We start from the raw sequence: 26,384 nt of genomic DNA, 5'->3' as shown, positions 1-26,384 counted from the left end.
TTAAACGTCGTTAAACGTTAGCAAACGTTATTAAATGCTTATTAAGGGTTTGTTAAGGGTGTGTTAAGGGCTTATTAAGCGTTGAAGAAAAGCTCAACTACGAGCCCAGGTGTTGGTGGTTCTGCCCCTTCCCTTCCGGGGGCGCCCGCGGCGGCGGCACTACAACTCCCGGCATGCCCCGCGCCCGCCGCAGTTCCGTTTCCGGGAGCGCCGCCGTGTCCCCGGAGGGGCGGCGGGGCCCGGGCGGTGACACCGGCGGGGACACCGCGCTCGGGGCCGCCCGGGGCACGGACAGCGCCTCCGCCTGCGCCCCCGGACCGCCCCGGGGCTCCTTCATGGGCGGGCGGCAGCGCGCCGCGCTGCCCCGGGCCTGGTGAGGCGCCGCCGGCGGCGGGAGCGGCGGCACCGGGGGAGATGTACGTGCAGGAGGAGAAGATCTTCGCGGGGAAGGTGCTGAGGGTCCATGTGTGCACCATGGAGGGCGCGGAGTGGCTGGAGGAGGTGCCCGAGGACACCACGGTGGAGAAGCTCAAGGAGCGGTGCCTGAAGCACGTAAGGAGCGGGGGGGACGGCGGGGCGCGGGGAGGGGGCGGCGGGGCCGGGGGAGAGCCCGGGGGGTCCGGGCTGGGGATGGAAACCGGGGAACGGGACAAAGGGATGGAAACTGAGGGTTGCAGGAAGGGCTGGAAAGTGGAGATCGAAGGGAAAGGCTGGAAATCTGGGACCGAAAGGATGGAAAATCACGGTGGGAAAGAAGGCTTGGAAATCAGGGACTGAGGGAAAAGGCTGGAAATCAGGGAGCGAAGGGAAGGGCTGGAAATCAGGGACAGGGGAACAGGCTGGAAGTCAGGGACTGAGGGAAGGGTGGGTGCGTCCTGTGTGAAGAAAACCGATCTTTCCAATGCCCTGTAAATGTCTTTTAAAAGTGGGGGAAAAAAAAGTTTAAGTAAACAGATGTTTTCGTGTTGTGTTTTGCTGTGTCTGCCTCCCCCCTCAGATTATGTGGGATTGTTCCATATGGAAAGAAAACACCCGTTTGGGAGGGTTTTGTGTGTTGGAAAAGGAGGGGTTGGGCGGAAATCCCTTAGTAGCCTTTTGTTGTAGAGTTTGGTGTGTGTTCTGCAGTGGGGTCAGAGATCAGCTCCTGTGTGAGCTGGGGGGGGCGAGTTGGAGTCTGCTGAGCTGGTTCGGATCATTTCCCCTCAGAAATTACAGCCTGGCTTGTTTCTGTGTAAGAACAAAGAGGGAAAGTGGTAACTGTGGAGGAAAAATGACATGTTTTGTAAAAATCTTAGTGCAGTCTCCCCCTGTGCTGGCACAGGAGCGACTGAGGTGGGTTTTTGGGGTGATTAAAAAGCTCTTCTAATGTTCCCCCTGTGCTCTTGATGGAAGTGGCCAAAGGGTAAATTACTTGTCACTGTGTGGAAGAGAAAAGGTGCCCAAAAGCAGAGGCAGAGCCTGTGAAAGCTGAGCAGGAGAACAGGGGTTCCCTGTGCTCTGTCACCCCCATGTTTGTGGTGTTCAGTGTCAAAACCAGGGGTTTCAGAGCCACTGGACTGAGTTTTGAGGCTCTGCCCCGACTGTTTCGCTGCCCTGATTGACAACAGCAGCGTGTGAGGTGGGGACCCATGGCCAGGACTGCCCTGGGCTCAGGGGCCAGCACAGCTCTGGCAGCTGCAGCCCTGGATCCTGAATCCTGCTGCATTTCCTCCTGAGGGACATGAAACTTTGGAGTGGCAAAAGCAGGAACCTCAACTCCCACCTCTGAGAGCACAACTTGCTAATTCACATTCAACAGTGGGTTTTTTTTTCATCTTCTAAGTCTTGCAAAGACTTTTTTTTTCCCCACGTAAAACACGTGCCATAGAAAATCCCTGTAATATGTCACTGCTTAACTCCTGTTTGAACGGTTAAGGGTTTGGTTTTCTGGGTGAAATAAGGGTGCCCAGCAGCCCTGGTGGCCTCTGCCTTGGGCCTGCTGGTTGTATCCTTTCAGCTGGAATTCCTGGAAACCACAGGTCCCAGCACACCCTGGTTTTCCTGTCTCACAGTCCTTGTGCAAGTGCTTTTGGATTTAGGGATGAGAAGGGTCAGCAGGGGAGGGGGGATTCTGCCCCTCTGCTCTGCTCAGGTGAGACCCCACCTGCAGTGCTGGGTCCAGCTCTGGGGTCTCAGCATGGGAAGGACACAGAGGAGGCCACCAGGGTGATCAGAGGGATGGAGCAGCTCTGCCGTGAGGAAAGGCTGGGAAAATTGGGATTGTTCAGCCTGGAGAAGAGAAGCTTCGGGGTGACCTAATTTTGACCTTCCAGGACCTGAAGGAGCTACAGGAAAGATGGAGAGAGACTATTGACAAGGGCCAGGACAGGGGGGAATGGCTTCAAAGTGACAGAGAGTGGTGTCAGATGGGAAGTTAGGAAAGAATTCCTCCCTGGGAGGGTGGGGAGGCCCTGGCACAGGTTGCCCAGAGAAGCTGTGGCTGCCCCATCCCTGGAAGTGTCCAAGGCCAGGTTGGATGGGGCTTGGAGCAACCTGGGCTAGTGGAAGGTGTCCCTGCCCATGGCAGGGGGTGGGATTGTTGATTTTGGAGGTCCTTCCCACTCAAACCATTCTGGGATTCCAGGATCCCAAGGGAAGATGGGGCTGCCCCACTGAGAGCTGTGGGTTCAGAGCCCCCCACGCTCCCCTTTGTCCCTCTCCAGCTGAGAGGTTCAAGCAGAATGGAGCAAACACTGCCAAAACAGGGTGGGGTGAGGCTGACCTGCACATGTGCAGAGCTGAGAGGCCTTTAATTGTCAGGAAGCTTAATGAATAGATGCTTCCCTTGCTGTGCAGGTCGGGGCAGAAGACAATTGATAACTCGGTGTGATATTTGATTTCATTCTCTCTGCTGCTTTGTGCTCCTGGGCTGGATTTGCATAACCATTATGGATAATGGATAGTTGTATGGAGGGGGAAAATAGACATGCAAAAATCATGACTCCTGATCATGGGTATGTTGCACTGATTCTTGATAGCACCCTGAGATAACTTATGCAGCCACTTCTTGTGAGATGCTGATGATTATGTTCCCTGAAGTCTTTGGAATCATTCTTTCAGGGAGCAGAGGGAGATATTTGGTTTGAACCAGGAAAGGGGCCACTTTTCCCTCCATAACATTCCAGTGCTTGCTGATCTCTGAAGAGCCACTCTCGATGTCTTTATTTCCCCTAAATTTTATGTGTTGGGGTTTTTTTTTGTTAGCTAAAGGAAAAAAAACAAAACCCTCCCACTAGTTTTCTCTCTCACCTGTAACACCATAATTGTGTTTGTTAAACAGATGGTTTTAGCCACCCAAGTCTAGCAGCAGGGAGTGTCAGTGCTATTTTCAAATGTTTCTGTTATTAAAAGCAAGCAAACAAACAAACAAAGCTTTTCCTTATTTAGAAACAAATAAAGCCCTGTGGTTTCTCAGGATTCCAAAGCTTTGCAAACAGTGTTTGGCATCACCAGGGCTTATGATTCCAGCAGTTGCTCAGGCACCTGTAACAAAGGTTTCTCACCTGCCTGGCTGTGAACTCCAGAATTAAAAGGGACTGGTGAGAGCTTGGAGAGGCACTGCCTGTTCTGCTGGCTTTTCTAATTCCAGGGCACGTTAAAGTGTGAAGATAAGCCAAGTGTTTCACTCAGCAGCCTCTTTGATATGTGGAATGCCCAAATACGCCTTATTATTCTCTGCAGTTGTTAATGAAGTGGTTGGAGGGACAGGGAATAAGAATTGCTGTTCACAGAACTTTGATTTTTTTTTTCACTTAAACTTTTACCTTATTAGTTTTATGACTAGTTATTGCCCACATTTATTCTGTTGGCAGTATAATATTCTGATTGCCCCCACACAGTCCTGGGGGAAAATGGGTATTAGGTCTGTGTGGCCCACCCCAAACACACCTCCCAGCTCCCCTTTTCCAGTTCTTCCTTTTGGGCTCTGACTCTCAGGATGTGGGACAAGGAGCTTGTTTGGAGAGGAGATGTTCCACTGATGTCCTCTTGGGCATTTTGGGGACCTTATCAGATCCATTACAGGAGGTTCTCCCAGCTGTTAATGTGTTCCTTGGCCTTGGTTCAGCAGTTAATTCCTAAGAAGCTCCTGTTAGACAAAGCAGGGCTCAGACATTCCCCCTCAATCTCAGTGAGGGATCAGAACTGGACTCAAATTCAGGTGAGGAACTGGGATCTGTTGAAAACAAGTGTGTTTTGTTTGGAAAAAGAGCAGAGAGCTGAGTTTTCCATCAGCTGCAGTCAGCACAAAAGGTGGTGATGGACTAAAAAGGTGCCTTTGAAGGAGGGTGGTGATGGACAGGACTAAATTCTCCATCAAAATAAGGGCTGGTTTCAGTGGGATTTCTGGGAATGGCTCTGTCACGTGAAGGCTGAACATGTTCTTCAGCAAACGTGGGGAAAGGGGCTTGGTAGGAACATTAAAAGTGTCATTAAAAGCTGTTTTCAGTGAGCAGAGCAGGTGAGGTCAGTGTTGAGTGTCCTGGTTTGTGGTGAGATCAGAGCAGCAATTTCATGGGTTTGGTAGGTTGTTATTTTTAATTTTGCCTTTCTGGAATTGCAACCACTTTGCTTTCTTTTTTCCACTCCAACAACTTAGAAGCCTCTAGGTGCACTGATGTAATAATGTTCCTGAAATCTCTCACTGTGGGTCTGGAGCCACCCTGGTGGGAGGAGGAGGCAGCTCCAGGCCTGTGTGTGCACTCCTTTTTCAGGATTTGAACTTGATGTCCTGGTGAATTATTGACATACAATTTAGAATTGCAATAAGGAATTGGGCACAACGTTCACCTATGAGAAAGACCTGTGGTGTGCTGATTATTTGTGGCTGGGGAGAAGAGCTGTGGATGTAACTTGTGTTCAGCCCTTCCAACAGGAACCCAGGTTAGGGCTCCAGCAGCCAAATCTGAATTCAGCTGGAAACAAGTGCAGAAACTGCCCAGTTTAGGGCCAGATAAACCCAAATCACTGCTGGCAGTGCCCTGTTTACTCTGGCAGTGTGTGTAAATAACAATTATTAGATGGAGCAGGGAGTTCCTCCTATTTTCACACCACAAATGAGAACACCCTGCATCATTACAACCTTCCCTTGTGTAAAACACTGGCTGCCCTTTGTAGATCTGCATTCTTAGTTTGTGATACTAATTGCTGCTCACTAAGAGTGAGAGACCTTGGTGATCTGTTGCAGAATTAACTAAGCTGTGGGCCCTGGAACATCCTTGCTTTGCTCCCAATCTCCAAGGCCTGAGTATAGGACCAAGCACTTGGAGTTAAGTGTGATAGAGATGTTCTGTAGTGGAAAAAGTCTAAATCCACTCACAAAGGCACAAATCAAACCTCAGGTTCTTTAATAAAACACATTCTGTGCACTGGCCTCTGGCTTAAGCTATTGAGAAGCCAGGAAATGATGCACAGTTTGTATGTGGGGATTCTGGAGTGCCCAGTGATTCATGCAGGAGCCTTGTTTCTGTCTTCTGATCTCCAGTATTTGTTGTCTTCTGCAGTGTGTCCCTGGGAGCTTGGAGGATCCCAAAACTGTGACACATCACAAGCTGATCCATGCTACTTCTGAGAAGGTGCTGACAGACACAAAAACAGTGTTGGAGGAAAATATTCAAGACAGAGGTAAGATTGTCTGGGTTTTAATCCCGTCAGTCTGGAAGCAGCAGGTTGTGTCTCATTTGGCAAGTTCCAAGCAGTAACATTTTTAATATCTATTCTCTGCTTTGACATAGGAAGCTAACTAAGGTGGCAAAAAAAACTAAGAGGGGGAAAAAAGACTTTTTTATCCCCCCAGAGAAAGCACCTGGAGCAGTTTCCTTTTCTTCATTCCTGCTTTTAAGAGTTGAAAAGGAATTAAGAGCGGTCATTCAGTCAATGAGTTAAACTGATTCTTTTATCTCCTTTTAAAGTAATTTTTTAAACCTCCAGGGCAGCATTTACCCTTCAAAGCTCTTCAAGGATAGTTCTATGGCTTCAAGAACCACATTGGGGGTTTTCTTGAGGGTGTCCAGGTGAAGCAGGAGGGTGGTTGCTGAGGTCTGAGTGAAGTTTAGACTTCACTGTCCTCTGCAAACAGATCAAAATCCATTGCACTGTGGTCTCACTGTCCACAGTAGAGTGGGGTGTGTATTTGCTCCTGAGCTTTAAATGGGAAACAAAGACCTAAATAAGAGAGCTGGAGTCAGCTTTGACTGGACAGCTCTAGGTAATGGCCTGTTTTGGAGCCAGGGCAGTGTCAGAAAGTGAGAGAAGCAGAACTGAAATATTGTGTGAACCAGAAACTCCGCAGGAGTAGAGTCCCTGCTTCTTCCTGGGAACTGCTGCCATGGTTTCCCTTCCAAGGCAGTGTCACCTGTCACTGACAGGAGCTGGGAAGTGCCATCCTGGGCAAAGGCAAGGGACTGTTCCTGCTGGGGGGGGTGTTCTTTCCAGACTCCTGTGGAGTGTTGGGTTGCAGTTTGCACAGCCAGGCAGCACGAGCTGTGTATCCCAGCAAGCTGTCAGGTGACTGACTGCCTCTCCACTCCTTTTCCCTCTGCAGTGTGTGCTCTGCCTTCCCTCTCCTGCCTGGCAGGGACAGGGATTCCAGTGACAGCTGAGTGCCCCGGGCTGCCTGTGCAGGGCTCCTGTCACGTCTGACCAGCTGCACAGAGGAGGGTTCACAGCCCTCACCAGCTGCTGCTCTTGGCTGCTCTGTGCTGGGCCAGACTGAGAAACTTGTCGTGCAAAGCATGTTTTGTTTGCTTTGTACCTGCCCAGTGCAGTGGACTAAAAACTACCCATCAGTCAGGCCTGGCTGAAGGGCTCAGGGGCTGCACAGGTTTGGGCTCTGAGCAGTGGCTGCATCTCCTCCCTCAGAATGTCTGTGACAGTAACTTGAGGTGCTACAAAGCATCACATGATCTCTGCTAAAAGGCTGTCTTTAAAGGGAGAATATCAGTCTTAAAAGCCCAAAGAGAGCTGGTGCCAGGTGATCTGAGGCTGAAGACTTGTTTGCCCAGGTGGGCTGCCAGGGGTGCTCCCCTGCTGCAGGCTGTGAACCACCCCTGCCATCCACACACCAGTGTGAGCTTCAGCCTGGTGCTGGAAGTTCTTGGAGCTCAGTGCTTGTCCCCAGCTTAGACCAAGAACCATCTGTGCCTGTCTCTGCTGCTTCCTTCTCAGTGCAAGCACTGACAGTGCTGATTCTTTTCTTATTATCACGAGCTGTACTAATTGTGTAGAAGACATCTGGAACCTGTAATACCCTTTCTTTAAGGGTGGTGTGTGAGGAGAAGAAACCAGTTACACAAAGTGTAATTAGTCCTGGACCCAGTTTTGAATTCTCTGTGCACCAAGGAATCGTGTGAAACCATCCAGGTCGTAAAGGGTGAAAAAGGTCTGATGCTACAGTGGGATTGATACAAAATTCATCTCCAGGAACAATTGAATTTGTGAAATATCTCACAGGAACTGTCCTCACATCCTTTCTAATGTATTGCAGTGTCATTCTCTTTGTAGATGTGTTGCTTTTGATCAAGAAACGTGCACCACCTCCACTCCCCAAGATGGCAGATGTGTCTGCAGAGGAGAAGGTGAGTTTGAAACACTTCTCAGCTTGGCAGTTTTGGTTAACTGCTTTAGGGATGGTATGGGGAAGGGTTACTGTGCTGTACTCTACTTACAGAGGTAAATGCTGCCATCAAATTCTAGGAAAATTACTTCATGTTTCTTCCAAGCTTAGAGAAAGCTGATTTTACATTTTTAACTGTCATTCTGAGAACATTTGCCTTAAAATAAGACATGCAGTTGCACTCTGTGGAAGCGGCATAGATTTGATCTTTGAAAAAATATCTAATGACTTTATAAATATAGTTCAGCAAGTGCCTTGCTTTGGTGGAAAACCCAAAGAAATGTGTTGACTTGCTGTCTCCTGCCTTTAGCCACCCTCTAACCAGGTCTCTAGAGCTGAGGTGTTGACCCCTTACTGTTTTATTCCATTTTATTGGTGTGTAATTGTCCCTGAGGGTCAGTGATGCCCAGGATGCTGTTTGTGCACTGGTGTTACTGCAGTTCATGTAAATCACATAAACACTTCAAGCAGTGCTTTGTGCTTGAAATGGTGAATTCCTGGGTGTCTCTTCTTCATCCTTGCACAGCTTTGTTTCTTCTGGGGTGTCTGTGCATCCCTTCCTGCAGGGATTGTGTCTGTCTCTCTCCTCAGTATGGTCGTGCTGTGCAGAATGTCACTGTAAGAGCAGAAGTTATAAGACTTGGGGAATATTTATAGTCTGGACCCTGCTATGTTTTGTGCTGGATCAGGAGCATGTGCTGCAGATTCCCTGCATGATCCTGGCAGGCAGTGCAGCTCCCCCAGGGATAAGCAGTGAAGTGTTTCCTGTGCCCAGCGCTGGTGCAGCTCTTGATGAGCTGAGCTGTGAGCAGGCCCTGGGGAGCAGAATATGGTCCTGGGCACTGAGACCTCTGTGATACATCTCCCTCTTTATGCTGGAATTTCCCTGCCTGTTCAGATAACAGCAATAGTTGTGAGGACTGAAAGTGGGGCAGCCAACAGGCCCAGTTTAGCTCTGTCACTGCAGAGTGACACCGGTGCTGTTTGCCCGTGGTATTGAAGTTACAGGGCACTGCTTGATGCCTTGGTGGAGAGTCTGAAACTGCTGTGTTCTCTGGTCTGTGGATAATGGGTTATGAAACCTGCTCCTGTTCCCTTCCCTGCAGAGGAAGCAGGAGCAGAAGGCTCCTGACAAGGATGCCATTCTCAAAGCCACTGCCAACCTGCCCTCCCGCAGCGCCGACCGCAGCGTGGCCCATCACAGCATGAGGGATGTAAGTACTGCATTTACCTCCCACTCTGACACCCCAACAGCCTTTCAACCTGTGCAACCTTTCCTTTGACACATTTTACCTTTCTCCTTTCTGTATAAGAAAAATTCAGATGTATACAATGTATACTAAAATAAATAACTCAAAAGTTTAGACAGAGCTTATGCTATTTAGTGATAAAAAAACACTGATTCTAAATAATCATAGAATGATTTCATGATCTTCATATTTTGATTTTAGGATTTTATTGGTATTTTATGATTTGAAATGTTTTATTCATGGAAAAGCCTCAGAACATATTCAAGGTCTGGCAAACATTAAGTTAGAGGGGTTTATTTCTTCAGGCTTAAATAGTTCAGGTGTTTGCAGTGGGGTTTTTTCTCTTTCTTGACCCATGGGGTAGAAATAAAAGGACCTTTCTGCCCAGGAGGTAGCACTTCCCAGGAAAGGCTTCTCGAGAGACTAAACAATGAAAATAAAGCCCTACTAAAGCACCTTTCTGAGCAGAGGGCCAGGCTGCTGCTGTGCTGTAACAATAGATACATTAAGATTCAGTGGTGTCTTGTCACATCCTGTCTAAATGTTTTGACAGTTTCCTTTCTTGCAGTTCCAGACAGAGCTCCGGAAGATCTTGGTGTCTCTCATAGAAGTTGCACAGAAATTGTTAGCACTGAACCCAGATGCAGTTGAACTATTTAAGAAGGCAAATGGTATGAACATATCTTTGTAGTTCAATCCTGGGAATTTGTTTGCTTCCAGAGTGGGCTCAGAGGGAAGTTCGGACCCTGTTGTGGCAGCAAAGCCGCCACAAACTCTGTGGCAAAAGTTTCACCTTGTAGATTGTACAAAACTTGTGGATTTATAAGGTCCCTTTGGGGTGGATGGGAAGTTCCATTTAAAAATGATCAGCAGGGATGGTAAAGAATAGTTGAAAATGCACAAAGAGGTAGTAAAATGAGGAGAAACTGTGGCTCTTGATTCAGCTGGTGGGAAATGCTCATCCTTGAGAGCTGCTACAAGAAGATCCAACTTAATTTCTAGAGAAATGATTAATGGGTCTTCAGTGAATCTCACATATTTAATTATGTGGAAATCCCCTGGTCATGTGTGAGTTAACTGCCTTTTGTTTGAGATCTTGAACACATCTGGACAAAGTCTTTGTCCTGGAAGAATCTCCCTGAGCCAGACTGAGCTGAGAGCAGCAAATTAAACGATGAGGTGGCAAACTGGGGGCAGGAACAAAAGAAGAGATGGAAGAGAGAATGGGGCTTGAACTTCACACATGCCATTGCATTGACACAGGGGTTTATTTGAGCTTGCAGTCAATTTGAACATTGTTCTGTTTGTGTGTGTGTAGCCATGCTGGATGAGGATGAGGAGGACAGAGTGGATGAAATAGCTCTGAGGCAGCTCACAGAGATGGGCTTCCCAGAGAGCAGAGCTGTCAAGGCCCTCCGGTTAAATCAGTAAGTAAATCACTGCATATGCTTGGGAAAAAAAAAATCTGCATTTTTCCTGAAGTTTCCTTATGTGGGTCACCTAAATTTAGGTTGAGAAGAGCATTAACTCAGGGAACAGTGCCGCCTCAGGCAGAGTGCAGGTGGCACAGGGAAGGGGAAGCAGGGCTGGATTGCCCCTGGAAGGTCTGTGGGTCAACAAGACTGTTTCCAGGTATTAAATCCCATTTTCTTCTGCTTTAGAAGTCAGATTTCACAGAGGAAAAAGCAAACTTAGTCCATCCACGTTGATCTTTCAGCTGTAGAAATATGCTTTGTGCTGATCTTTAGAAACATTCCAAGGATATTGTGAAGTCCAGAGAGCAACTGCAGGAAAATAAGAGGGAACATAGTACTTCTCATGCCCTAAGAACAATGAGCTGTACTGCCTTGTTCCTGAGAGGGGTTTGTTAGGCCATTCTTGGAAAATCTTAATGAGAGAGAGTCCACAACACATTCCAGTTGCTCTTTTCCAATGTCTCAGAAGAGTTTCTCCCTGCTGTCCTCCAGCTTTCGGGTTATAACTGAAAAGCCAGACAGGCAAAGTTTTGCCCTTCCATGAACGTGTAATAATTCCTGGTACATGTTCACCTGCCCTTGCTTTTTCCTTCATATCCATTGGGAAAAAGATGTATTTGGGAGCTCTGAGGATCCTCAGCTCGAGCAGTTGCACTGCCCAGCAAGTGACTGTGTCACTGAGGGCTCAGGGTCTCTCCTGAAGTCACAGTGGAGGGATTTCCAAGTGGGGCATTTCCAAGTGCAGTTGTCCCTGTCGAATTTTGCTCTGGCTCAAGGCACATTTTTCATATATAATGTTTTTCACCCTTTTTTCCTCTTGTTAATGGCATTCCTTGGTCACTGGATGGTCTGAGGGAGATCTCCTCAAGCACCAAAGTTTTTGCCATCTGAGATGTGTTTCCATGTGAATTTGGAACATGCTTTGCTGGCAGTTTTGTCAACAGTTGCAAACAGTCAGTGTTTACCTGCTGTGCAACAAAGCAGATGATGAGGAGAGTAGGGTGACTCCCTCAGAACTGCCTGTTAAACTCTGGGTTGCAGCTGCCCAAGCTGGATGTGGTTCCTCTGTTTTCCTGGCTCCAGAGAAGATTGTGGTGCCCTGAGTGCACACAGAGAATTGATGTGCTCCGAGATTGGCTCCAGCTCTTTATTTGTGACTTTTCAGGTACTACTTAACCTGCAAGTCAATATCCCAGGGGGGTAAGAGCAAAGGCAGAGGTGTGTGGAGCCCTGCTGTACCTCTGGGGAGTTCCTCATCCTGCTGTTCCCCTTTGTTTCCCAGCATGTCGGTGACCCAGGCCATGGAGTGGTTGATAGAACACGCAGATGACCCTTCAGTGGATGCTCCCCTGCCAGGTCAGACTCCTGCAGAAGCCACAACTGAAGCTGCTGCCTCCTCTGCTGAGGCAGCTGCGGGTCCCAGCTCGGAAGAGGGAGTGGAAGAGGCCAAGGATGAGCTGACAGAAATATTCAAGAAGATCCGGAGGAAAAGAGAGTTTCGTCCGGACCCGCGGGTACGTGCTGTGCATCCATCAGGAATGGAAGGGGCTGTAGGCACCAAGGAATCCTTATAAATCTTTAGCAAATAACTTAAATGGGACATCTGGGTACACGTGTGTTGTGCTGGCTTGGCAGGATTTCAGTGGAGGTCTTTAGAGAGCGTTTAAATTTAGGAATACTTCCAGTCGTGGAATATTCTGAGTTGGAAGGATGTTACCTCGGGAATGCAGGATCTAAATGAGAGACACTGTTACTTCTGCACCTGAAAACTGAGAGGACTGAAGTGAGACCCCTGGCACTGCCTTTTTGGCTACTGTGTAGGAAGGAAGGGTGGCAGGACAGGAGGAGGTCCTTTGGCTGTAGAAAAGGCCAGGCTGGATGGGGCTCTGAGCAACCTGGACTAGTGGAAGGTGTCCTGTGGCAGGGAGCTGGAACTGGATGATCTCTAACCATTCTGGGATTCTATGAAAAGGGCAGAAAGGTGTGATTGTATTTAGGGGGCAAGGAAAAGTATCACCAGCAGATTGGAGTCTTGCAGCAAACACAGAAGTTGCCCTTTTTTCAGCACACAGGTTTGGCTGCAGTGAGAAAGTGTTGTTCTCACAGTGGGAGCTCACCAGGAGGGGCTCTTTGACATCTGGCACCTGAGATTTGGATTAAAAGCTGCAAATACATTTGATGACCTGGGTGCAATTTCTCAACATTCTTATCTAAATACATCACACTCACTAACAAGGTAATAAATCCAGGAGTGAAATTAAATGGGGTGAATAGAACCACAAATGCACATAAACCTTGACCATTCAGATATGAACAAGAGCTTTATGGCAGGAGAGGAGTTCCAAAACAAGGTGTTTGTCCTGTGCCTCTCCTTTCTGCCCCAGGTACACATGCCCTTTGCCTTGCATTCAGCTTTTAATTCTTGAGGACAAGAACTACCTTCACTCTTAAGATTTAGTTTTCTTCCATACTGAAGACACTTTTGAAGTAGGGTATTTGAAAACTTTGTTGATGAAATCACTGAGTGGTCCCCACATGGAAACAATGAGGGTTTTTTACCCCACAAAAACCTCCCACACAGAAGGTGAAAGGTCATGATTGCTCTCATTTCTGCTTTAAATGTTACACTTATTAAGCTGTGCAATTCTTCTCCAGGCTGTCATTGCCCTGATGGAGATGGGATTTGATGAGAAGGAAGTGGTGGATGCACTCAGAGTAAACAACAACCAGCAAAACGCAGCCGTGAGTACAACGTTCCCCTTCCCTGCTCCTCTAAAAGTCTCTTCAGCTGCTTCTTTTCCTCATGGAATTGGGTGATGTTTTGCTCTATCCTAAAGCCAACTGTTCCTGGAGATTCAAGGAGCCTCTTTCAAGTTAGATGCACAACTACAATACACAGGGTTCAGGCTTCTCAGAGGAGCTCGGGGTGTGTGAGGTTGGGGCTGATCTGTCCAGCACAGCACACGTGGGCTTTCTAAAAGCTTTTGAGACAAAACTCCCTCACACCACAGTGTGCAAAAGAGATTGTGCTCTCCTGAGAAAGGAAAAGGTATTCCCTGTAATTAATAACTGATTAAAGGACAGGAATAAATGATCCAGCAGAGATTCCAGCCATGCAGTTGTGTAAATGACCATTCAGCAGCAATGCTTCCACAGTGTCTGGAATCAAAAAATGTTAAGGTTTTCAAAGATTCATTAGTCCCTCTGCTAGTGGGTGATGTGTTAAGGAAAATTATGTGGGCACAGCTGACAGCCAAGGAATCTTCTCCTCCTAAGGATCCAGTGCTGGCTACTGTTGGAGAGAGGATACTGGGCTGGGTGGTGCAAGTGAATAGTAAATGGTGTGAAAAGAAATGCACAACTCAGGCTTTAACTGTGGGAGGAAAAAGTATTTTTAAAATGCCACGTTACCAAAACTTTTATGTTGAGACACTTGGATTCTAATGAAATCTCTTGTGCCTGGTGATTTCTTTCAGTGTGAGTGGCTGCTGGGAGACAGAAAACCTTCTCCAGAGGACTTAGATAAGGGCATTGACACCAACAGCCCTCTCTTCCAAGCCATCTTAGAAAACCCAGTGGTACAGTTAGGGCTCACCAACCCTAAAACTCTACTAGGTAAGTCCTGCCTGGGTACCTGCTGCACATCCATGTATTTACCAGCCAATGGAAGTGGAGCCTGGATGATGACAGCCCCCTTTGGGGGATTGGTGCTGCTCTGGACCCCTTTCCTCCCTTCCAGCCCTGGTGTTTGTTTGCTTCATCCTGCAGCTCAGCTAAACCCAGACCTTGGGGCTGTCCCAGAAATGATCCTAATTCCCCAGGATTACACTTACTGAACTCAGAACTTTAATAGCTGCTGGCTGCAATGCTTTTGTGGATTTAGGAGACCTTTTGTGTGCTCCCTTTGGCCACGAGGGGAAAAATCAGGAATGTCTGTCTCGAACTCTGATTATTTCCCAGAAAAAACAAGGCTGGGTCCTGCTGTGCAGCTCCCTGTGAGCGAGGCCTGATCACTGAGACAGAAGATAACTTGTGGAAAAGTATCCAAACAAGAAGGCTGAGCTAAGGCTTTGCCTGTCAAAATTGAGATAAAATGTGAAAACACAATTCCCCTCGTTTGGGTTGGAGGTCTGGGGTGAAGTCTGTGTGTTCATGGTCAGAAAGGCTGTGAGCACAACGTGTACCCAGCAGAGCCTCCAAGCTGGGAGGAATTGCTCCCTCTGACAACACAGAACAATGACTGGCTCTGTGATGTATATTTAAAGTTTTCCATTTAGTCTTTGTCTTCAAAATTTATTTGAGGCAATGCCTTTAAATAAAGGCTGCATGCACAGCTCAGTCAAGAGGGCTCTTGAAAATACTGCTTTAAATGTAATTAGGAGAGTTTGCAAGCCTTTAAATAATTCAAGAGCAGAACCTTCCCACTCCTGATTTCTGAACAAATGGTCTCTTCATTTCCAACCAGGGTTCCACACTGCAGCTCAGAATATAAATAGAAAATGAAATGCCATTATAGGAGCTTGGATGAACATCAGAGAATATATTCCTAGTGATACATCTGCAAATTGCTTGTGTCACAGATTTTAATAATGAGCTTTTACATTTAATGGGTTTCTTACAGAGTATTGATAAGTCTTTGGTTTTAAGCTTTTGAGTCTGTGTAAAAGAATATAGTTCAAGTGGTGAAAGGTGAGATGTGTGTTTTATTTTGGGCTTTTCTGGAGGCAGTGCTGCATGACCTTGAGCAAGGTATTAGTGATGAACCTTTCAGAGGTGCTGGGCACTTCCAGCTCCCACTAATGGCAGTTGAGTTCTGTGCACTGACACTCCTGGGAAAACTAACACTGACCTTGGTGCCAGACTCAACACTGACATTTTGGGGACTGTGCAGCTGCTTTTTTTGTCCTGTTCTGTAATGACTGGCTCCAAATGTCCAAGAGTCCAGCTCAGTGTCTATCAAAAGGCTTAGAAATCATTGCCTGGCCTGTTTTCCTGCCAGATCTGCAGCTTGGCTCTTGCAGTGGCTGCCTGGTTCCTTCAACATGAGGAGTAGGGTGAAAGCTGGAAAATAATAAACCAGCAAACAAAGCAAGCAGCCAACAAAGCTCATTGTAAAGGCTGAAAGAAAAAATGCTCTTAAAAAAATAAAGGTGATCTTTTTGTGCACACCCAGCCTTTCCCCTCCTGTGTCTGGCTGCCTCCTTGACATCCTCTGCTCTCCAGACATCAGGAAGGAGGAATAAGATGCTGCTTCCCTTGTGGCTCCAGGGCCTCTGGAAAAGTTGGAACTCTGAGATTTGGGGGCTTAAGGGGCTACACTTGTACTGGCTCTGTGTAGCCTTTGGCATTTCTGCTTTTGCTGGCTTAATTTCCTCTCCAGAGGAGCCTCAGGGCAGCGCAGGGAACAGGTGATGGTGGTTTCCATGAACTGTCTCAGTTATGTACTAGGGAAAAAAAGGGATACTGGTGCAAGAAATCCAGGCTGGGATATGGAAAAATGTTTGATCAGAGGAGTGGAGCTGCAGGAGAGTGTTCTATAGGAGTGCTGGCAGCAGATGGGCCTTCACAAATGGATGGATTGCATGGCATGTTCCTGCAGACAAATGCCTGGGGACATTTGTTAAGGCTTTAGCTCTTCAACCCCATGGCCTTGAGGTTTTGTGGGATGGACTGTAATCCAGGCTGAGCATTTAATCACTGTCTGCAGTGAATCTAATGCTGAGAAATGAGGAAAGCACAACCTGGAGCATCATCCCAGACTGTGGAGTCTTTGGAGCACAGGTGGTACAAGGTGCATTCCCACCATTTCCTGGTCGTGTTTGCCCACTGCCTTTGAGCTGTAGCCATTTCTAACTGTCCTGAAACATCCCAAACACTGAAGCTTTGCCAGGACTAACTGTTGCAATTCCCATCTCTTGGCAGCCTTTGAGGATATGCTTGAAAACCCCTTGAACAGCACCCAGTGGATGAACGACCCCGAAACCGGGCCCGTGATGTTACAGATCTCCCGGATCTTCCAGACGCTGAATCGCACGTAGAGGGGGGTCCCAGTGCACTGTGCCACTTCCTCCTGCCCCTCACTCCAGGGAATTTTGGGGAGGGGGCAGCTGGAAGGGGAAGGGAGGTGAGGGGGGGAGATCCTGAGATGGGGTCTCTCCCACGAGAGCTTTTGTAGTTACGGCCAACTGGAGTGAGTTGCCTTGTGGATTTTAGTGTTAGTGGAAGAGGTTTGAAGACTTGTTTTTGTTTTCAGGTATTAGGTTTAAAATAAAGTATATCAGAAAAACAAACAAACAAAAAAAAAAACACAAATAGGAAAAGGTTTTGTGCAAAAACACTTCAGAATCTGATTGTTGGAAAGAAACACGATCCTGCTTGTTAAAAAGGCCTGTGACAGTAGTTTTCTAGCCAGCTTTGCTAGGACCTGGCTAGTGTTTACAAAAGGTCACTGACCACTGGCATAGGATATTAATCATCTCCATGCAGTATTAATTTATGGCTTGATCAAATTGCAAAACTGCTTTTTTAAAAAAAAAAAAAAAATCGATTTTAGGAAATGTTTTTTAAAAAAGCCCAAAATATTGGGAGAGCAAGCACATTTCTATCCAAACTTGTTTAATTTAAAACAGAATCATTCAGAGGTGGAATTCTAAATAAATAGCATTACTTTTTCCTATTTATTTGCTGCATTAGTGTTGTTGCAGTCCCACAGGGGTTGTACTTGCAGGAGGTTCTCTGTCAGGTACCACAAAGGTGCAGCTTCTCTCTCGCCACAGAATTCACCACACCAAGACTTGAATTCCCACGTGGCTGCAGTTCCTGAGCTCATATCCCTCTTCCATATCCCATTGCAAGGAGGGATATGTTCACATAGTGGGGTTTTTTTTCTCCGTTTTTATGTGCACAGTTTTGGAAAGGGACTTCTGTGGGGTTTTTATTCTGTTTACAAAGAAGCAACTGATTTGTGGGGGGGGAGTTGTTGATCTGTAAAGCAGCAGAACCACGTAGGTTTTTATCCTGTTTAAGGCATTTAAAGCACGCTTGAAATTGTTATCTTTGAGTTAGAAGTGGGGTTTCTTTATGCTTATTTTTACCATGGCCATACCAAGAATGTCAGGCTGGGTCTTTCCTGTTTTGCCAGGAGACTGACTTGAGGTTTGAGACAGGAATTCTGAGCTTTTAAGAGCAGAACTGTGAATATCCACGACTGGGGTTTTACAACTGGGCTCTGCAGGTGTCACTTTTTAACAGTCTGCTAAAAAAATGGGGTTTATTTCCAACTTAATGAAATATAGATGGTATCTGCCATCATCCCTGCCATGTCCTGTGCTTCACAGCCCCTTAGGAAAGGCAGGATAAGCAAGTCCTGCCTCTCCAAACTGCAGAGTAACCAGGAGGAGACCCTGTGCTTAACCAGCCCAGAGGTGTCCTGTCAATCCTGAGCAAAGTCACCTCTGGAAGTGTGGGAAGGTTTTTCTGTGCAGTTGGGGTTTGGTTGGGTTTGTTTTTTTGGTGTTTTTTTTTTAACAAAAACTCAACAAGATGCAACCTGAAACCCTACAACAAGTTTTGGCCTGAGCTTGGCATGTGCTCTGTGCTGTTCTGCAGTCGAGGCACTGGAGTTGCCAATTTCTCATCATTAATATGAAGGGTGGGGAAATCAAAACAGCCTGAGATTTTATCTTGACTTACTATCCCAGGATTTATTATTGGGTTTGTTTTTTTTTTTTTGCAATTTGTAATTCCTTCTGAAGCTTTACAGTTGATGACTGCTGAAATATTTACTTCTGCACTTAGAAATTCCAAGCTTTAAAGAGATGCTTCTTCTGTTCAAATTGGACAGTAAAACCATTTTTGTGGGCTCTTGCTAAGAATAGACTGACGACGTGACATTAAATTATAACCTTCTCCTGTAACTCAAGCCAGGAACCAGATCCTGCACCCCAGTGAGCTCAGCACAGCTACTCATGAGTAGTTGTGACTGAATGTTGTGGTGTTATGAGAGGTTTTGATTATTTTTGTCCATTTATTGCTTATCCCCGAAGCTTTTTTCTTGTAATAATGCCAGAAGACTGTTGTACTTGAAGCTCTTAATGTTAGAGCCACATGTCCTTCTCTACCAATCAGGATTCTGGTTAATATTCCTTTTAGTGAGTGTTTTTAGAAGGGAAAGTTGGGCAAAACTACCCTGTAGTTTGGTGGGGGGGGGTGTTTGGCTTTTGAGTGGACAAGGAGAGATTCAGACTTAAGGAACAGTCTTGAGGAATGTAAAGGCTTGGGAAATGCTGGTTTTGATTTCAGCAGCACATGGTTGGACTGTGGAGTGGCTGTGGAGCTTCCAGGGAGATAAAAAGGATCTGAGCTGCCTCCCTTGGTCAGCCAGGACCCCTCAGTGCCACTGAACTGGTTATAAAGTGTGGGCAAAAAGCTTCAGTAAAACAAATTATTCTTATGTAATAGAAGGTGAGATTGCCCAGGTTCAGCAGCAGCAGTTACAGACTGTAGGGATAAAGGAATGCTGCACCTTTGGAATGCTTGGAGGCTTGAGAATCCATGGTTATTTCTGGATTTGGTTGTTCCAGAGCTCCACACTTGCACAGCTGAGGTGTTGCAGAGTGTGTTCTTGTTTGGGGTGGCTTTAACAGGGCCCTGCTTGGCTCGTGGGAACTTCAGTTTGCAGTGGCCAAAAGCTGAGAGAGAGCAGAATTTAGGGGGGGTGGTGTTTGCAGCAAGGCACAGGAGTTGGTTTAAAACAACCCAAAACTACCCTTGAGGTTAAAGGGACACGTGAGGAATTGCTCAAGACATCTGTGGGTTGGGGGTGTGAATTAGTCCAGGAGCTGTGTCCCCATCACTCCAGGGGGTGGGATTGCTGCTGCTTCACAGACTTGAGTCCGTGGTGCTTGTAAAGGCTTTGATTGGCCCAGTTTTTACAAAACCTGCAAAAAAAAAAAGTGAAATATCACCATTCCTGAGTGAGACTGTGTGATCCCCAGGCACAAGGAATGTGTGTGACAAGAGCTTTGCCTGGTGATCAGCTGTCCTGTTCCCTGGTGGGTCTGGTCTGTGAGAGATCCCTAAACCCAGGGGATAGTCTTGTTAAATAAACCAGGTGGTTTTGTGAGGAACTCACAGTGAGGGTTTACAGGCTCAGGTCCTGTCCCTGCATATCTGGTGTTCAAGTTCTAACCAGCAGGGACATGTCACAGTTAAGTTTCTCATGACATGGTCTAGGGAATATTTGGAGGCCTGTGAGCTGGAGCAGGGAGGAGATGGGGTGGTAGGTGACTAATTGTGTTTCTTGCAGTATTTCCCCACTGACAGAGACAATCTTGTACCTTTTGCTGTGACAGGACTCTTGCAAGCCAACCAGCTATTTATTGAACTATATCTAACTTATAATTTTGTCATCAGAACACTGATATTTTTAATAGAAATGTACTATATGGAAGTTTGTTCTCAGGGCTTCGTATTTATACTCTTTTTAGGGGGGATGCATTTAAAGGGATGTATTTGGAAAAAAGGCCAGTGGCTACTTCAGCTTGGACCTTGATTGTCCTGACCTGTGAGCCCGAGCTTGTGTAACTCCTGCTAAACCCTAGTCCCTGGTCCAGTCCAAAGAATCTGCCATTCCTTCTCTCCCTGTGAGCAGTGGCATGAGTCTTCCTTTAGGATTGCTGCATCACTCCCTGGCCATGGTCACACAGGATAACCCGGCTGCTTCCCGGCTCGCTGGTCTTTGCTCCATTTCAAGGACGTTTCTGTTCTCCATGCAGCTGGAAAATTGCCTTGCATGGTTCCTAAAGCAGCCAGCAGTGCATTCCTCCTCTGGGAAGGTGCGAGGTTCCCTCCTGCACAAGCTCCAAGACCTCCAGCTCGTGGCTTTTCTTGGCTCCTCGCAGCCTCTGTCACAGATGTGACCCCAACCTTGACCCCCCCCGTTTCTTTCCTCACTCTCCTGGAACCAAACTTGTCTTTTGGAGATTGATCTTCATATCCAAGCAACACTTTAGTGGTTATTGAAATCCTTTTTTTTTTTTTTTTAGTTAGGACTGTTATAATTAATTTTTTTAGGCATTGTGATTCATGGGCTGAGGATCTTTTAATATATTTTGGAAGTTGTTGAAATCAGCATCGCACCAAACGAATGTACAGTGACACTGTCAGCAAATCTTGCCTGTGGAAGGGACACAGAGGTTACCTGTGATCTCTGCTCCAGGGGCAATTTTCCCAAAGTCTTATGCACAGGATAATGAGTGTTTCATCCAAAGTAACCGCCCTGTTTTTCTACTTTTAATAATAAATAACATTTTTATTAACTCGCAGAATAGCGGCGCTTCCAGCTGGTATTTTCCATCCGACTGTAATTCCCTGAGCTTTGAGGTTTGGGATACTCCTGTATCCTCCTCTCTGGGACAGTTACTCCTCGGAGGGATTTGTGCTGGCTGGTGTAGGGCAGTGGGTGCAACCCCCACCTCCCTGCAGAGGAAATTATGTCCACATGAATGTGCTTCTCATGGTGGTTGTTCCCACCTCCATCCCGACATCTGGGTGTAGCAAAAGGGGTTTTTTTTCAGGACCTCTTGCCCTAGATTTGAAGATCTTCAATGCAGATCCTGTTTGCAGCATGTGAACTTCAATAAATGTAAATGCATTAAATTCTTACTGAATTTGGGTATAGTTTTATATCGTGCTCTGGGGAGAGGGAGGAAATTGGATCATGTTTTAAGCGAAGCCCCCACAAGCCCAAGTGTCTTTGTTGCAGCAGGTAACAGAGGCCTGGAGAGATTTTTTAATTTGCATATTTTTATCATGGCTTAACGAACTGTACACGAATGTGATTTGCTACCCAGCACTTCCCACGAGGCAGCACCAGGAAAATGATATCACAAGGTACTGACTTCACGTTTCTTTTCATGTCACCTGTGTATCCAATAATTAGGTACCACGTAGGATAACTTTGATCTGGCACTGCCAGCAGTGTGTGGCATGCTCAGCTCTTCCTAAGGCGTAACATTACCTTTCTGAAGCTTAACTAGGGCGGATGTCCCTGAGCCTGTGGAATTCAGGATTCATTCTGGCCATGCTCCCGTGGCTCGCTGACCTCTCCCCGAGTGGGAAAACCAGCAGGATTTGCTCCCTCCAGAAACCCTCCAGGCAAAAAAGGCAAGGAATGCTGCTAATTTGTGATCCTTTTAAGCAGTTGCTGTTGTCTGCTGAAATGTATTCCTGGAAATTAGGGAGGTGTTGTCAAAGACAGACCTGTTCAGGCTGGAATTGTTGTGTGTGGAGGTGTCAGACCCACGGCCGGGGCTGGAATGAATCCTGAGGCTTAAACCTGCTCACACATACACACCGAGACACTGATGTTATGTGTGTTGTACATTTATAATATATCATAAAAATAAAGTTTTTTGATTTATTACAAGGTGTTCTGAACCATCATTTGCAGGAGCAGCAAAGGTTTGTGGCTCCACATCGTTGTTCTGCACTCCTTGTACCTGCAGGTTCCTGGGACTGTTTCTCAAAAGGTGGAATATTTGGAGAGCTGGTCAGGAAACTTCCACAGAATTTGTGCAGGAAATCCTGGTTCAGGAGCTGGTTTTGCACCTGGAATTTATTTCTCTGTTTTTCAGGAAAAGTTGCATTTGGGGAGATTCATTGCAAGGGCTTTGTGAACCAAGATCTGGTGATCCCCTGGGATGTTCTGATGCCATTGAAGAGGGATTTTTCTTGACAGTTGTTGACTGACAAATTGAAGCCCTTTCTTTCCCAACAAGGGAACCCTCATTAAGGAAAACAGCTCCAGCAAGGAGCAGCTGGTGGGATGCAGCAGATTGCACGTGATGTAACCAAAATTGCCTTTGGGCTGCTGGAGATCTGGGATTGAGCTGGGAAGAGCCTCCGAGCCTTGGCCTTTGTCTGCAGCTGCCTTGGAGGCAACTGATGACGAGTGTAAGTGTGTGAGATTATTTCTCTGAAGGAGACAGGATCTCTAGAGTACATTTGGGTGTGTTTTGGGGTTTGGTTTTTTATTAATCAGCATTTTCCCCCAATATTTAGGGCAGGGAGCCCCCCAGCAGCCTGTTTATGTAGCACAGGTTGCATCAACTGCTGAGGAGTTGAGAGTCATCCCATGAGAGGTGGGGGATTAGAGTATGAGACATCCCAACACTGCTTGCTCAGGGCAGGCTGGTAAATGTGGTGTTAAATGCAGGTATTTGTGGTGTCAGGTGGCCCTAACTGAGATTCCCTGTAATGCACAGATCAGCAGCAGGACAATTCAAAAGTCCAGCTCTCCACTAATTTAAAATTAAGACCAAAAAAAACCCTTAAAGCAGCTGGGGGTGTATCATTAGAAAATGGTACCTCTGAACCTAAACTGGTACAGCTGGTCTGGGCAGAAACCCACACCTTAAAAATTAAAAAGTGCTGCTGTGTGAGTGACAGGATGGGCTGTAATTGGCGTGGGGTTTGTCAGCTCTCCGTGTGAAGGGTGGTTTCAGCACAGGGAGGTGTCACTGGGGTTCTCCAGCAGGGATAAGGAGCGAGGCTGTGGTTGCTCCAGCCCAGGAACCACCTCCAGCGAGGCCAAAATCCTGCCATGAAGGGCGGGGAAGGTGAGTCCAGGTTGCACTTGGCTGTGAAAATCAACTTGGTGTTGGCAGGTGAGACATCCCTGACTATGCCAGCGGTGGGGCAAGAGCCATTCCCAGCCCATCCAGGGGCAGTTTGCCAAAGAAGTCTGGCTTTCTCCTTCCCTGTGCTCACTCCTTTCCTGTGAATCAATGGTCACAGTCCCACTGCTCCATAAAGAGGAACAGAATATTGAACAATTACCCATCAGCTCCTCCAACCCTCTGCCTGGGCAGGGTTCCAGAGGTTGCCCAGAGAAACTGTGGCTGCCACATCCCTGGAAGTGTTCATGGGAGCAACCTGGTCGGTGGAAGGTGTCCCTGCCCGTGGCAGGGGGTGGAATGAGATGAGCTTTAAGGTCCCTCCCAACCCAAACTATTGTGATTCTGTGGAACAGAAGGAAGCAGCAGATGCTGCCCTTGGGAGTTCCCAGCACGCTCAGGCCAGGCTGCCGTCCCCTCGGTGACAATCCCATTGTTCCCTCTGTGCTTGATCATGCCTTTTTTTTAAAATAGACTTTGTTCTGAGAGGAATTGGCCAAAGGAAGCAGCAGCTCTGGAAGCCGCTGGGGATAATTTGCTAGAGGGTAATTGGGTTTGGGGCAGAATTAATGGAGAAATTCTTTTGTCTTGATATTCAAAAGCTTTCACTTCAAATGCGCTTGTGAACTGGATGTTGCTCCAGTGGTTTGTTTGTGGAAAATGGCTGGAGAGTGGGCAGGGCTGTGGTGTTCATGTGTGAGCTTGGCACGAGTGCCAGTGAGCGTGACCTGAGCCCGGCCCTGTGTATCCAGTGTCACCAGGAATCCAGGCACTGGTGGAGCTGGGGGAGGGACATCAGTAACTCGAGATGTGCTGGACCAGGCCACGCTGGACCAAAATAAACCTAGAGAGGTGACCAGCTCTCAGTGCCAGGGCTGTAAATCAGATGCCTGGCTGAGGAGCTGGGGCCTGAATACAAGGCCTGAGCTGAGAGCTGCAGTGCCCGGGGCTCCCGAGGGGTCACTGGTGGCTCTGGGTGCTGGGCTCCAGCAGCACACCCGGGTGCTGGGCTGCAGGTGGGATGCAAACCCTGCACTGTGGGGTCCTGCACCCATCCTGTACCCTGAGATGCAGCTGTGCTGCTTCCCTGCTCTGTCACAGGGAAGAGCTGCAGCTCAAACAGGTTTCGTTACCGATGCCATCAGCAGTTGCATAACGAGCTCTCCCACTCTGGGAAGTGACTGTGTGGAGCTGGGAGCTGGTTCCACGCCAGGGCTCTGGGTGCACAGTGGGAGCAGTGGCTGTGGAGGCTTCACTCCTGCTCCCTGTTGAGGGCTGGCTGAGCCTCTGGGGCTGTGCAGGTGTGTGTGGCTGCTGGTGCACCCTGAGACAGAATTATTCATGGCAGACTGGGAGTGCTTATGCATGATGTGGTTTCTTGGCTTTTATGAACCGTAGCTCGGGCAGAAACCACATTTGTGTTGCAGGGAACCTCTGTTTGTCCTCTGAGGAAGGGCTGCTCCACAGGGAATCCGTGCCTGGGAGTCCCAGACCCACAGCAGCTCCCACACACCTGGAGTTGAGTTGAATTATTTATTGAGCTCCTCCTGGAGCTGCTGTGCAGGACAGCCCTCAGAACAGCAGAGCCCCAGGGCTGAGCTGCCCCTGCTGCCTCCAGTCATGCACCCACCTCAACCCCTTCCTGTTGTGAGGGCCAGAGAGGGTGTTGGGACATCTCTCTGGATTTCTTGGCACATGGAATTAGATTTTTCACTCTATTCCCACATGGTTGCCCGGTCCCAGCTGGGGTGATCTGTGGGCACTGTGGGCTGCTGGAGCCTTTAAAATCATCCTTAAAAGGACCCCAGGCAGCTATTTCCATGCTGTTGGATTAGTGCTGCAGCATCCCTGCTCCATCTGTGTTTTCCCTGCACAGGAGCTGGTTGCCAGGCTGCCTGTGATGAATCACGGGGTGCTCTCTGCCTGGACCCCCCTACTCCCTGTTCCCTCACAGACAGTGCCTTCCTTCCCTGCTCCTACATGGGAACACTCACCAAAAAAAGAAAAAATGCACAATCCTCCCTGAAATCTGCGCTCTGGCCTCCGGTGAACCTTCCCCATCCCTCCTCTCCCATTTGCTGTCAGTGCAGGCAGGAGCAGGCAGCAGACCACTCCTCCTGCCAGCCCCCTCTCCCCCTTGCAGCAACATCATGCCTGGTGCAGCCCGACCCATAACTGGTCTGAGGTGTTTCCATCCAGGTGTCTGGAAGTGGGAGATTTGGAGGTGCAGCTCAGGCCACCACGGGCTTCCCGGGTACCGTCACTTCCCAGATTCCCGTGGGTTACCATGGGCTGTATTTATAGTTCACTGGGCTAAAAATAAAAGCCCCAAGTGTTGGGTTCCCTGAGCCCAGCAGGGATGCCCAGGAGCCCCCAGAAGGTTGTCTGATGGGGAGGTGTTGAGTGATGCCCCTGGAGCTGCTCCCATGGGAAGGTTGATAGGAGTTTATTCTTTGGAGATGGTGTAGCTGCTGCACCACTGGCTGACCCAGCGCTGCTCTTGCTCAGCACAGAGCCTCGTGCAGGACTCTCATCCTGCTAAAAATACTTCCTTCTGTCTCATCAGGCTCAGTCTAAGGGAGGCTGTGAGGGGACAGAGCGGCAGCGCTTCTGGCCGTGGCTGCAGATGGTGGGTGAGGAAGCCCCGCGGGGCCCTGAGCAAACCTGCTGCCAAATCCCTCTGGAAAATGTCTGATGGGAAGCGTTTGTGAGCTGGTCCCAACCCCCTGTGTGTGTGCCCAGCAAACATTCCTCCCTGCTCAGGACTGGTTTCCAAGCAAGGACCCTTTTCTGCTCCCACGGCCACAAGTGCAGGGAGCTGCAGGGCAGGTTCCATAGGGATGATGTGCAGGAGCAGCGTGGCTGAAGACAAGGAGCCCAGCACATCCCCCTCTCAGGTGACTTCCCCTCCATTCACATCCCTGGTACCGAGGGGAAACCAGTCGAAGTAAGTAATTTTAAACTGGTTTTGTTCATCTGGTTCGGTTTTTTGGAACAGAGTCGAAGTCCAAGGGCGGGGGGGGGGGGGGGGGGGGGGGGGGGGGGGAGCAGGACCTTGTCTGCCCGAGGTATCCCAGCTTTCAGAGCTGGACAGGCTCCAGTATCTCCTCCCCTCCTGACTCCCTGGATCTCCTGCAAAATAACGCCAAGATCCCGGCGAGACGCTGCCCTGGGCGGGGGGAATGGATCTGCACGTTTTCCGTGCACGAAACCTTCCAGCTCTACACAACAAAACCGAATCGGGAACATCTGCTCCCGGCATCGCCCTCCAGCCCCCGGCCCCCTCCTCCGCGTCTCTGATGTCACTCAGAAAGGCTCGTGAGTCACCCGC

General features: G+C 48.1%; 1 protein-coding gene across 2 annotated transcripts; it reads left to right on the top strand.

Moving 5' to 3' along the window:
- Positions 1–202: 202 nt before the first annotated feature.
- Positions 203–21,798, top strand: UBAC1 (UBA domain containing 1). Of its 2 annotated transcripts, none has more exons than XM_032708187.1 (10): positions 203–552; positions 5,541–5,661; positions 7,540–7,613; positions 8,758–8,865; positions 9,470–9,572; positions 10,220–10,328; positions 11,659–11,890; positions 13,032–13,118; positions 13,853–13,991; positions 16,299–21,798. In XM_032708187.1, the coding sequence occupies exons 1-10, from the start codon at positions 415–417 to the stop codon at positions 16,412–16,414; spliced, it is 1,227 nt and encodes a 408-aa protein (XP_032564078.1). In that variant the 5' UTR covers positions 203–414; the 3' UTR covers positions 16,415–21,798. The 2 variants fall into 2 exon arrangements, with proteins under 2 accessions (XP_032564078.1, XP_032564077.1); XM_032708186.1 differs by having other exon boundaries at positions 381–552; positions 9,455–9,572.
- The last annotated feature ends 4,586 nt before the right edge of the window (positions 21,799–26,384 follow it).

The sequence above is a fragment of the Chiroxiphia lanceolata genome, chromosome 21, assembly GCF_009829145.1.
Source record: "Chiroxiphia lanceolata isolate bChiLan1 chromosome 21, bChiLan1.pri, whole genome shotgun sequence".
Classification (NCBI taxonomy): Eukaryota; Metazoa; Chordata; class Aves; order Passeriformes; family Pipridae; genus Chiroxiphia; species Chiroxiphia lanceolata.
This window is presented reverse-complemented; position numbering and strand designations above follow the sequence as displayed.